Below are 12,959 nucleotides of genomic sequence, written 5' to 3'. Positions count from 1 at the left end.
ACAGAGAAGAGTCCAGCCAGCACTCCCCATGTTACCCTCCTGATGCTGAGGCGAATGGTGCTCTGACCGCATTTTCAGAGGTGCTGAAGTCCTGCCCTCAAAAGTCAGACCCAAGTCATAGGCCGATGATGAGAGTCCATGGGAGTGGAGGGGGTGGGGTCATGGAGGACGGAGGCTCATTTCTATCTGGGGAATTAGAGGGGGTCGGGGGAAGGCAGAGTAGTCAAGGAAGGCTTGGAAAAAAATCTTTCAGAATTTTTTACACTCAGAAATCTGCAACAAAGCATAATACACAACTACACCCAGAACACTGCCTGTCACCCTCATCTCAGGGCTCCCGGCTTTGCAGGCCTTTTTATCTGAAACATAAAAAGGAGTTTCCCACTATTTGTTTTTTATCAATGTGATTTAATTACAACATTTTCTATGTTAACATATTCCAAAGTATAAAGACCGGCATACAGTCATATTTCCTACCGCTAAAATTAACTTTTAGTTTACCCCAACATGTGAAATTTGGGGACTATGCGTGGCCTGTGTTTGGTGAATGAATGAATGATTAGATGCAAATATTAATGTGAGCAGTAAATCGGTATTACTCTATTATTAGATTTCCTTATTTAGAGCTGTCTTTATTGATAAAAATGGCAAGTTTTTACTGAAGTACGTTTCTGCTTTTAGGCAGTATAATGGATTTTAGAAAACCTCTCAAGAAGCTCTTACTCTTACAGGAGCCTGTGAAAGCTCGGTTTCTCACGGAACTTAGCTAGAAATTAAGGAGAGTATTGACCTACCCCCAGATACGATATCCCCAGTCTATCCTAAAACCACACCTACATCAATTTCTCTCCTAATGAAAGGTCAATAAATAGAAACTTTTCACTCAATGGACAGTCCAATAGTACATTAACACTTCCTTTAGAAGTTTAGCCGGAAATGAACACATGATGAGAACAATGTGAACCATAAAGGAAGCTACAAAAAGGGACAAGAACTTTCCAGACCAAAGTATAGCAACAAAGACTGGGAGAAATGAACAGCTTAAAAAAAATGATAGCACAGCTATGGCCTATGAAGTTCAGGAAGGTCTATCAAAAGATCCATATCTTCTGAAATTCAAAATGATTTTATTCTTCTGAAACATATCAAAGACCAACATGTGACTTCTATGATGAGAATACCAGGAATAAATCAAAAAAGCAAATTTATATCCTATAAAATCAAACGGTCTACTTATACAAAGTGATCAAATCTCTCTGAATTTTAGGATGTGAAATAGTTCAAAACCCAAATTATATAACAATCTTCTCTTCCCAAAGAGTCACATAATTATTTCAGTGTGTATTCATATTCTTAATATCCATTTATTTTTTTTTAATTTAAAATGATTTTATGGCCCTAAAAGACTGCAAAGAAAGGGGTGGCGGGGGGTGGGCAGGGGTTGTTAAAAAGCAAAGTAGTTTAACCAATGGCAGACCTCAGAGCCAGGAGAAAGACTCCCATCTCCAGTCTTCTTACTCAAGTGATACTTCTACCGGTTTAAAATCTCTTCCCCAAAGGAAAAAGGTATTACTTATTAAATGAAGTTTATATGGAGGACATTAATCTAATTTTCTCTAATTTTCTAGAGACGTTCAAAGAATCACAGAACGAGAGATAAAAGGGACCGTATAGCGCCAGGCCATTCCCCCTAAAATATCCCAGAGAGATGGAAGTATTGGAAGGAAACTAAAAATCTTCCAGTTCAACTGTGTGCTATATTTAATTGTCTGGTTTCTAATTTTCAATTTCTGTGAGGACATAATGGGATTATCTTGTTCACTGTGCATCAAGCACAGTGCTTAGAACACAGGATGGCTTCAATAAACATTTGCAGAAGGGCTGAATTAGTAAATCTTTTCATTTTGCAGATGAGAAAACTATAGCTGGGACAAGTAAAGTGATCTGCTTCAAGGTCAAAATTCGAGGTCTTCCAGTCTCACTGGCCAGGGCTCTTGCCACTCATTTTCACCCATGACCAGCAAATCTTAAATAAGCAAAGTCCATCCCACTCTGGACATTTCTATTACCTCGGTCCCCTGGCATTACACGGAGAATAGCAAGTGCTATTTGCTAAAGAGCAACCTTTAAATAAGTGGGGACAACACTTGCATCCTCCCTGTTCTAGGTCATGTTTGCATGGCACGGTATTTAGTGCCTTCCTTATCCGTTCACGTGTCAATGGATGTGGCTGTTGGTTCCACAAGAGCAGCATCCATAACTGAAATGTCCCGGTCTGGCCACACAGAACACAATGAGGACACGATCTCTCTTACTAGACCCGTGGCACGTGCTTCCGATGCGCCCACAGCAGCACCGATTCTGGCTTCCTGTTGCCTCGTCTGTATGCCCGCTGAGCTGCTCTTCGATCAAATGTCCTCCACCTTCTATCTTTGCAGTTCATTTTCTGAATATAAGTATGGGGCTATCTATTTATCCCTACTAAATCATGTTTTTGTTTGGTCCATTCCTTAGCTCATGTTTCAGAATCCAGATTCTGTCATTCAGCATATTAGGTGTCCGACCGAATTTTGGGAGCACTACAAATTGATAAGTATGCCTATGATATCTTTATCAAGGTAATTACTGTCTTACCTGGGCAAACAGTAAAAATAGCTAATCCTTATATTCATGTGCCAGGCACAGTTCCAAGCCCTGTTAACTTATTTTATACTCACTGCAAACTTGTGAGGTAGGTGTGATTATTTTCTCCCACCTGAGATTTAAGAATAGAGATACACAGAAGTTAGGTAATTTACCCAGGGTCACCCAGTTGGTGAGCCACGGCTCTGGAAACCCAGCCAGTCTGATGCCAGAGTTCTTGATCTTAATTACTAAATGATGCTGCTTCTCATTGTTACCATGTACCTTTACTGACAACCTCCTAGGCCGACAGGGATCCATTAGCCAACAATCCTTGGGTAAAGCTGCCAATCATTCATAAAATTATATAACTGTAATTCCTTCTAACCCAAGTTTCCCTGTCTTGAGGGTTTTGCCAAATGCTTTTCAGAAAACTAAGTGCTTATACAGCAATGATTTTTAACCTTTTTCATCTCATGGCACGCATTAAATTAATTTCTAAAATTCTGTGGCACACCAAAAAATATCCTTTTCCCTATCTGACCAAAAAAAAATGGGTATAATTTTGATTCATTCATACTAGACAGCTATTGTTGTGTTGGCTGTTGTCATTTCTTAATTTGACAATCTAAAAGAAACAAGGTCAGGGCCCCTGACAAAACAGTCAGGGATTGCATGCTTTGACATTGTGGCGGCACACCAGTTGAAAATAGCTGCTATACAGCATATACCTGACCTGTCTAATAACCCCCCCCTTTTCCTTTGGGCATCCTCAACCACACAGTGTAAAATCTTGGGGATCCAGCCCGTTTCTTTGCTTCTCTTCTTTCTCCTGTAGCCCCTACTGCATGAGCACACAACAGAAATTCAAATTTTACCCTTGACACGTAGTGAAAGCCAAGAAGATTTTTCCCTGAGTTTAATTCTGTAGGAAATATAAGGATGACGTTTAAAAGGGGGAAATGAGGGGAGAGAGCACTTTAGCTCTTCAGCTCTCAAATTCTCTACAACAGGAGTCTCTGACATAAGCAGAGACAGGATGTATCGATCTCCAGATCTCCGAGCCAGTGGCCTTAAAAGCTTAACCCCTTTTCTCCCAGGCCCATCCTCCTGCTCACCCCTTTCAAGCTCCTCATACCCTCTGGAGGGGATTCTATAAATTTTTGAAAAGCACAGCCTGTACCTCACCCTACTTGTACATCCCAAGGTGCCTGGCGGAGCACGTGTGTGGTACTCGTGAGGAGTTTAAACAATGCTTGTTGAAATGAACCCTGCAACAAACACCACTTAAGGATTTCACTGTCAGCAACCCCTTCATGGTCATGTTCAAGGTAGGGAAATAAAACAGCCCTTCAAGGGCTAACACACAAACTAGAGATTTCTCCTCTGGAAGACAACAATTCAATACACTAAAAACCAAAATGACTTGGACAATACAAGGTGAGAAGACAGCAAAGGACTAAACAATTTTTACCTATGACATTTTGGGGGTGGGGCGTATCTAAGTTTTCCTTCATTGTCTTTTCCTCCTCCAATTGGCTACCCGTCTATTCCTTAACTCAAACAAATCTTCACCTCACTACCATTCCTAGCAAGAGGGGGACAAATTTGAAAAAAGTTGTAAAGATGGGAATTGGAGATATCACGGAAAGTCTATTTCTTTCTCTCACTTCTTTAGGAGATCTGGCACTTTTGTGGCTAGAGGATCTTCTAATTTTTCACATGGAAATCAAAACAGATTTTGGCTACATTAGAACATTTGTTTTTTTTAAGAGCATAGTATACAACTTCCCTTCCTAGCACTTAAAAACCTACAGATCTTCCTTTACCTAGACTTACACACATAATCAGTTTCCACATTAAATTTCTCTTTTTCCTAAGAATTGCTATTCTGCATGATTTACTCCGAGGCCAATAAGTAACTAACTATGCCCAACTCAGAAATAATTGCTTACTTCCAGACTGGCAGCTACTTAATGAATAATTAACCACCTCATACTTTCTATCGGGGATGCTTGTATTACCAGGGTAAAGGTATCCTTCATGTCTAAACAATGTCATAAAACAGACCTTTGCCAGAAAGACACTCTCATTTATCACATGAAATGCCAAGTGGTATTAACAAGGTCGATACTGTTTGTTTAATATATTTTGCTTTCATGGGGGCTTGAAATGATTTGTTTTTGCAGCTGTAACAGAGTTAAATTAGGGATTTAGCTCTGGTTTAGCTAGTTGAGCATATATAAAAACTAGGGCCTATTAATTATCTGCCAGGAGGGTTCTGGTCATCTTCCCACAGTCTACAGCATCCTCAGAGTACTGAGTTACACAACAAGCAGCCTGACTCTACCCACAAATTATCAATGCCCACTCTTCAGGAGCTAAGGGGAGATGAAACAATTCGAATTTCAATTTCTTACTCTGCAACACCCCCTCCCCAAAACGTATGTTATTAGTGCACAAATGTTTTAAAGGCGAGTGAGGAATTTAAGAGAATATCTTAGTGCAAGGCTAGTTTCAGACATCCGTTTCCATACATGAGAGACTTAAGAAAACACTTTTCTGACCTTAAAGCACCAATAATCAGCCCCCTTTCCTCTTTCCCTCTTCTCACACTGCTGTTTCGCCTTAAATGGAGCAGGGGGAAAGGAGGAAGTTCGCTGCAAAGATAAACTTGTCAAAAGCCTGCACTACAATACTAATTCCTCTTTACCTGTTTGTGAATGTTAGCTGGGAGCAAGCGCTGAAAAGCTTTAGGGGGTAAAAAGCAAGGGGGAGAAGAGGGAAAGGGGGGGGGCAAAGAAAAACTGAAGGGCAATTCAAACAAAAGTGAAATCACACACACACACACACACACACACACACACTCAGACACACAAAGAGAGGGGAAAAATGCTCCCCCCCACCCCACCCCAGGCCCTAACAACATACTTCTTTATCAGAGGTTCATTGTCAATCAATTAGCCGAGGCAGCGGGGGTCTGTGAGGTGGGGGTGCCCGGGGAAACAATGGGCAGCCCTGTTGTATGACTATTTAATCACTTTTGCTAAATAAATAGAGCAGCCCCGAGGTGCTGTCATGTCAAGGGAATTTATAACAAAAAAAAAAACTTCATTTTTCATTGGTCATTCCTTTTTTTTTCCTCCAGGACAAGAGAGGGTTATTACTGTAGCCTTAAGTTCCATCTTTGTGTTTCTTGCCTTTGATTCCCACTCGGACCCTGCCACTTTCTGGCACTAATTTGTCAGGCTGAACAAAGAGAGGATTTGTACCTCCTGTAAGGTCTCAATTAGGAACGGCTTCTGCTGCATTATGTGCCATTCAGAGAGGACACAATGCCGGTAATTACAGGAATTTGCACTAAATGGCTGAAGAATTCACAGCAAAACTGCTCCCCCCCACCCCCAACTCTACCTTGGGCTAACCCCTCCCAAGGGCTGGGGGAAAAAAAAGGAAAGCAAAAAGCTCTTAAAGCCAGAGAGACGTAATTACCAACAGCAGTCCCAAGAGGTTAAACAGCAGCCAGAGGAGTTAAACCATAAAAACTGACAGTGTGAAAACGGCGGAGGGGATCCCCAGGGCTCGCTGTTTTTCTTGCTGTCTCTTCCGTTAACATTTTCAACTGCAGTTCAGATTCAGGAACACGGTCCCACAGTGGGCCGTCTGATTTCACTACCAGATTACAAAGCAGCAACAAAAGGGACGCTTTAAAAGGTAAGCTTCGCATCTCCCTGTTGCAACTATAAACAAGGCCCTGGGCCCTTTCATTACAGTACTGTACTCAATTGCTAGGTTTCTTGATTGCTGGGAAATTACATGAAAAATATCTGTGTGTACCAGTGCCAAGGAAACCGTGTTATCTATTGAGGGGAAATAGGTGTGTATGCACACATGTCTAATTCCTGAGGAAAACAGGGCTGCTGCCTTATAACCTAATTTATACAGCTATTTGCAAACAACCTTAGAACCACTTACAGGTACATACTTTATAAATATTTTAATAAGCCACATCATCATTTGTTTTAGCATTAATATTTTAATACCACAGATTCCCCGTTGCCCAACAAACACCATTTAGAATCCCAATCAGTAGCTTCGCCAAAGAAGCGCACCTCATTTTCTGCCACAGAGGGGTTCTGAAAAGCTGTACTAAAGCACCACCAAATTAATTATTATTAAATACCACTTTCGTCATGTGCTCCTCTGCTCAGGAAACTTCTGCAGCTTCAGGGTCAAACTGCCCCTCTTTTGTAGGTCAGAAATGACCAAATATCTGCAATGCCATATAGTTCCACTGGGCACCGCCGCCGCCAGTTCTCCACACCCGCGACTGGGCCGGCTCTCCTTCTAGAGCTCACGTCCCAGCAGCCACTTGGCATCCATGAAGTGATTACTCTCGATTAACGTCCGTCTTCCCTAGTGGGCCGCAAGTCCCACGAGAGCAGGGACCACGTCTACTTTTTTGCAGCACTGACTTGCCCAGGTGCACCCAAGTTTCAGAAACGTGATCAGATAACTTGGCAGACAGTACGGGGTGGAATGAACCAAAGAAATTAATTTTCAAAGGCAAACGTTCAGGAAAAGGGAGCAGCACGTGTAAAGGCCGGGCGGGAATGACCGCAGCGGGCTCCAGAGCAGCGAGCAGGCCACCGCGGCTGGGGCTGCCCAAGCACAGGGCAGCCCTGGGGCTGCAGAGGAGGCCTTGGGCAAACCACACATAATCAAATACAACTATAAAAAGTTCAAGCACATGCTAAGAAAGATAGAGTTATACATAAGCATGTATTTGCAAAACCATAACCTCAAGACATTTTTGGATGGTTGCGGTCCATTTTCTCTGCAGGGGCACTTTAAGTTTCAAAGAAGAATATAGAAAATTCTTCACCTATAGAAGGAATTTAGTGCAATCAGGCCAACTGCACTACTTTGTAGATTGAAGAGCCAACGTCTGTGGCTCTCCTGAATAGCAACTGAATGACATCATTAATAAAGAGCTGCTCGGTGCAATCTTCCACTTTTAAGGTTTATTCATCAAAAATATTTAAAGGGAGAGGGACTAAGTGGACGTAAAAACTTACAGTCTAAGAAGGCTCACTTAAACCGTGAAATATTGTGGATTCGCTCCTCCTTAAAACAGTAGATAAAGCCAAGATTCAACTCAAAACAATTTACTGGACTTTTTGGCCCTCTGGACAGTGAACACGGCCATGCAACCAGCTTTTTCACTGAATGGGTGTTTTTATGAGGATGCAAAGTTAGGAAACACAAGTACTACACGAAGAAGCAGCTGGTTTACATTAACTGTGTTTGTGAGAAACATAGATCAATTTTTAAAGTTCCATCTGCTATAATAATCTTGATATAATGAACAGCCTCCCAAGTAATTTAAAAAACATTCAGAGCTTTGCTTAACAAGTTCCTGCCTTTTTCTTTTGAGACTCTGCCCCCTACAGGAGATGAAGTATTCCTACCTGAGATAGGAAACAAGTATTCCAAGCACGGGCAGTTAAGGAAAATGAAAAGCAACCCAGTAAAACCACATGTACCACAAAGCAACTGAGAGAGCAGCAAAATGAAATTAACATTTTTGACTTTGGAATTGGCCACACTATACAAATTAGGATTGAATTCTCCCCATTCCAAATTAAAAACCTACCTATGCCCTATTAAAACTCCAAACCAAAACATGAAGGTAAAAGCTGAGCGAAGCAAATGAGTTTTAGACTATATTACCTGTCTCCTGGATTCTGTACTTCCAACCTATGCTCCAACCAGCCACATTTAGCGAACACAGCATAGAGAGGCACCCTTAAATAAGGAACCCAAAGCAGCTGCCCAAAAGTTCTATCCCCACCCGTTACTTAATCCTTTTCCTGTTCTTTCCTACCTAGCATCCCTTTCCCTGCCTCTTCTAGTCACCTTTCTTTGTCCTCTTCCTGCTTTCATTTCTCCACTGCCAGATGCAGTGGGCCTGCTGAATGGTACCCTCTACCTGCATTTCTCCTTCCCCTGAGTGCTAAAACACTACTGATGCAGCACAGAACACTGCACACTTCTGCAGGAAGCAAACTCAGGACAGGGAGGCGAATTAGGTGACAACTGGGTAACAATCCTTTTGTTACACCTGAGGCTTCTCTTCCCCTTTTACTAGAAAGATTCCCAATTCAGGCACCCCTGTCCCTACCTTGAGAACTAAGCTGGGCTGTCCTCCCTGATTCTAATAACACAGCAGATGTGTTGCCCCTGTCGGCAGCCTAAAGCCAGAGCAGTATACCGTAATTCCAGAACATCCACAAAGCAAGCACTCAATCAATGACCGCTGAGTGTCTGAACTTGGAAATATGCTATATTTACTAGTATAATTAGATACTGAAACACCGATCATTTCTAAAGAACTGCACTACAAAAGGTGTCTCCTTATTTCAAAACCAGCTTTGAAAAGTAGATGGCTGGCTGAAGCCAAGCCTGCAGACACAGATATGCACACATGGGCTAGTATGGCCGCCTTCCTGGCTGGGTGTTTCCACTCTGTCCGCCCTCACCCTGCCAGTTGCTGCTTCAGTCGATCGCTGGGGCCCTGCCGGCATGGCAGGGATAACTCACTCCTGACCACCCCTGTTAGGTAAATTATTTTTCAATAGAAAAGGCCATCATCATAACTCACATAAATTCAAAACGGGGGTTTTCAGTGTGCTACCACTGTTGATGGCTTTTCAATGCGGGAGCCAGCACAAATTCTAAAATTTGGCCTTGGTTGGCAGTGAGCCTCTCGTACATTTTTAAACAACGTACTTCAAAATCTGATGTACGTGACTTAAAATTTTCCAAATTGGAGTTCCAATTAAAGCTGCCCTCGAGGTAAATTTCTTATCACAAATAGTGGGGGAAAGGGGAATCATTTGATTTCGTTTACAGTAAGTATATAGATTTAGTTTAGTGAGGGTTTTTTTTTCCTGTCCAGTTTACTGCTTTGGGGAAGGTAAGAGGAATGGGGAGTAGGGGAGAGAAGCAGTAACAGGATTTTAAGAAAAAACAGATTACTGGCCTTGAACTCCACTTTGTGTCTCACCTCCCCTTAGCAATTCCGGGAGGCCGGGGCTTCCCCAGCACGAGGCACGGGCCTGTCGTGACTCAGAGGTCATCTGCTTAGTCATATCTACCCTGCTCTCTTACTCACGTCCACACTGCTGTCAAGGCTGACTCTGTAGATTCTGCCTTAACGGGATCTGACAAGGTCATGATAGATGACAGTCACTGGCCATGGACATTTCCCCTGCCTGAGGATGCTCGTAGTCGGCTTTGGGCCTGAATGTCTCTTAGGAGACCATCTGTGGCATCCACATCCACAGTGACCTTTATGTAAGGAAGCAGAGGAAACAGAATCACAGCAGACTCGGGAAGTCTGAAGTCTAGTCTGGCAGTGCTTTGGCAAAGTCGTTTTGACGCAATGGGGTCTATTGTCTCTGCTTCTATACTTACTCCACCTGCATGGCATGAAGACAAACAGATGTTCTAATACAGCTTTTTAAACAAGAAGGAGCTGCGACTGAATTCCAGTTGTAAGATTCAGAACTGTTTAATAAACTTTAGGCTAAAAATCTGCGTCATACCTGCGCATTTGAAACTCTGAGCAGTGAGCCCTCGTTCCAAAGACAACGTCGTCAGAATGCTGAGGAAGCTGGTGGTCACGGACTGCCGTTTGCTCTTCCTGAGCTCATGTCCGTCCATCTGATCCTTGGGCTTGCTCCTCAGCGTGACTTGCAGATTTTGCTCCGAACTCCTCACCACATTGGCAGCTGTTTTCAAAGCCTCCATCCACTCCTGAGCTCTCTGCCGGGTCTCTGCACGAAGGCGGAGGACATCTTGGGGGAAAATGACTTGGAAGCAAGAGTCACAGTCGTCCAGGTTGTCCATCTGGACAGCCGGACACACGTCCACGTTGTAGCTTAGCAGGGGATCCTCGTCTAGCTTGCCGGGCTGAAATGCCATAAGGTAGGCCCTGCTCAGCACAAACGTAAACGCCTTCCAGTTGTTCTGGACCGTGAGCCTGTACAGCGTCCCCGACTTGAGGATGTTTTGGTACTGCTTGGGGCTATCCAAGACGGGGGACCGCGTGAGCAGCTCACTGGGTTTCTTCTGTAAACAATGATTCTGCGTACAGTCAAAAGGATAACCAAGCCCTGGTGAGTTCGCCAGCTCATCCTGCCGTCCCACATAACCAGGCACGGAGGCGTGCACGACTTCCCAGAGCTTCTGCCCCCAGTCCAAAGCCTCCCACGGCGACTCTGCCTTTAGCTGGAGCTGAGTGTTGTCATACAGCACGGTGTCCACCAGCCTGGCCTCGAGGTTGCCCAGAACAGAGATGCTCTGGAAGTGTGACAGCGAGTACGTGGCGCAGAGGTTTTGATTCCCACTGCTGTCGAGGCTGTAGAAGCATAAGTTGTAAGGGGAGAGTTCTGCGTAACAGCTTTGCCAGCAGCTGTCATGGTCCTTCCTAATCTCCAGGTAACCCTTCTTCAAAATGTTTGGGAAGGCCTGCTTGTGTTCTAGGAGGAAAAAACAAAAACACAAACAAAAAGGCACGGCATTAATTCGATAATGAGAATAAATCGAATGAGATGAAAAGGCAGGCACAAGCAACCAAATGCATAAGGGGTCGGCACCTCTCTGGTCCAAACTAGACTCAGTAGCAGTAGCCAGCTTCTAACACAGCACCTAACTGACACGATGTAATTGGAGAAAAATCTCAGGTCTAGAAACTCAGCTAGCGTGGGATCACAAGAGTAAGTACTGGGAAGAAGAGCAATGTCGATGTGACATGCAGAGGTCTGTGCGGAAAACAGAAATGCTGGGGAAAAATGTGACTCTTTATGCCCCGTGTACCCACGAAACAATTACACCTTGCCAGGATCTCTTGCTTTCTGGGAAACACCCTACAGAGTACCCCCACACAAGTCAGCATGTTCCTCCTGCCCCCTGACCTAACTCTCTGCTCAGCCTCATCTTTCTTTAGGATGCTGAAGCCAGGAGGGGTCAATGGGAGGGACAGCGCAGGGAGCGTGATGCTCACAGACCCCTGTTTCTCAGACCCCTGTATCATTCCTCTTCGATGGGTTATTATCAAGCTGTATTATAATTGTTTATTTAAATATCAAAACAAATAAAATACACATTGAAGTTTGTGGGGTTTTTTTTTTAAGTCTGTCCTCCCTACTGAGGGCAGGGGTGAGTTCTGTCGTTTTGTCTTTATACCACAGAATATAATGCACTGCCTGGTGCATAGCAGGTACCTTAAAAGAGCTTAGTGATTAGACATAAAGCTTCCAGCACAATGCCCGGCATAGAGTAGATATAATTCCCCTCCCTTCCACTCGGTTTCAAGACTGTACCTGGTCATACCATCTTTAATCAATGACCAGCTGCAATATATACAAGCTTAATGCTGTAATAAAAAGGGCTATCACTTGGGAGACGTCTTGATATTTTTATCAGGCACGGAAATGACAGCAGTGCGAGAGGAAGCAGCCCTCGCTGCTAGAGATTTTTATTCTGAGACGTCTCCATCTCTTTGCTGACACACGCTGCAGACGGTCATAAGCTAATTGAGTCATTCCCTACAGAAGACAAGTCACACTCCCAAAGGGCATGATTTCTGATCTTGGCTGAAGGAAAAAAAAAAAAAAAAAGAGTAACATAGATCTACATCTTAAAATAGCAAGCCAAAAGAGAAAAGGAAAGAAATGAGGCAGAGAAAAGCCTGTTTTACCTGCTTTACATCTCTGGTCCTGACACTCATTAGTATTTGTGTTAATGCAAAAGCCATTAATTTCTTGCAACCCACACTAATCCCTTTGTAGGAAGAGATAATGGATGCCTATTCTCAGGTTCTCTTTCTGTTCTGATAATGCGACGAGAGAGGCGGTGCTGCTAGACACCGCTGCCTGCCGCCTCTGCCCCTCTCGTTTCCATCAGCGCTGATGGTAGTTCCACCTTTTCCATAATGGGGCTCCCAACCAAGCCTCCCTTCGCCCCCAGCCCTCCTGCGACCCAGCGGCTCAGCTATGCAGCCCTGGGTAAAATAGAAACCACTCCTCTTGCTTTTAGCTAGGAATTTTCCTCTCCTTTTCTTTCCTCCCTGAGAGCTTTTTACAGAAGCTACCACGAATTAGAAAGTCTACTTTAATTGGGCCCAAACCAGCAGCAAAGCTGACTAAAACCTCACTTCTTTCTAGCTGTACCAGCTAGGGTGGTACATGAGAAGCCCGTGGGTGCACTGGATTGGAAGTTGTCTTAGGGGGTCTCAAAAGTTCCCTCACCTTCTTGATGCAGAAGAGTAA

The 12,959-nt window shown here is 43.7% G+C and overlaps 1 protein-coding gene across 2 annotated transcripts in view; it reads right to left on the bottom strand.

The window, feature by feature from the left end:
• PLEKHM3 (pleckstrin homology domain containing M3) overlaps positions 1-12,959 on the bottom strand; it is a 171,725-nt gene that overhangs the window by 127,129 nt on the left and 31,637 nt on the right. For both annotated transcript variants that reach the window (XM_036022966.1, XM_028509277.2), the window contains exon 3: positions 10,233-11,168. In XM_036022966.1, the coding sequence (XP_035878859.1) occupies positions 10,233-11,168 (936 nt within the window). The remainder of the gene's footprint in view (positions 1-10,232; positions 11,169-12,959) is intronic.

This window comes from Phyllostomus discolor, chromosome 4, assembly GCF_004126475.2.
Source record: "Phyllostomus discolor isolate MPI-MPIP mPhyDis1 chromosome 4, mPhyDis1.pri.v3, whole genome shotgun sequence".
Taxonomy (NCBI): domain Eukaryota; kingdom Metazoa; phylum Chordata; class Mammalia; order Chiroptera; family Phyllostomidae; genus Phyllostomus; species Phyllostomus discolor.
The sequence above is the reverse complement of the archived record's forward strand: the minus strand, read 5'-3'. Positions and strand labels throughout refer to the sequence as shown.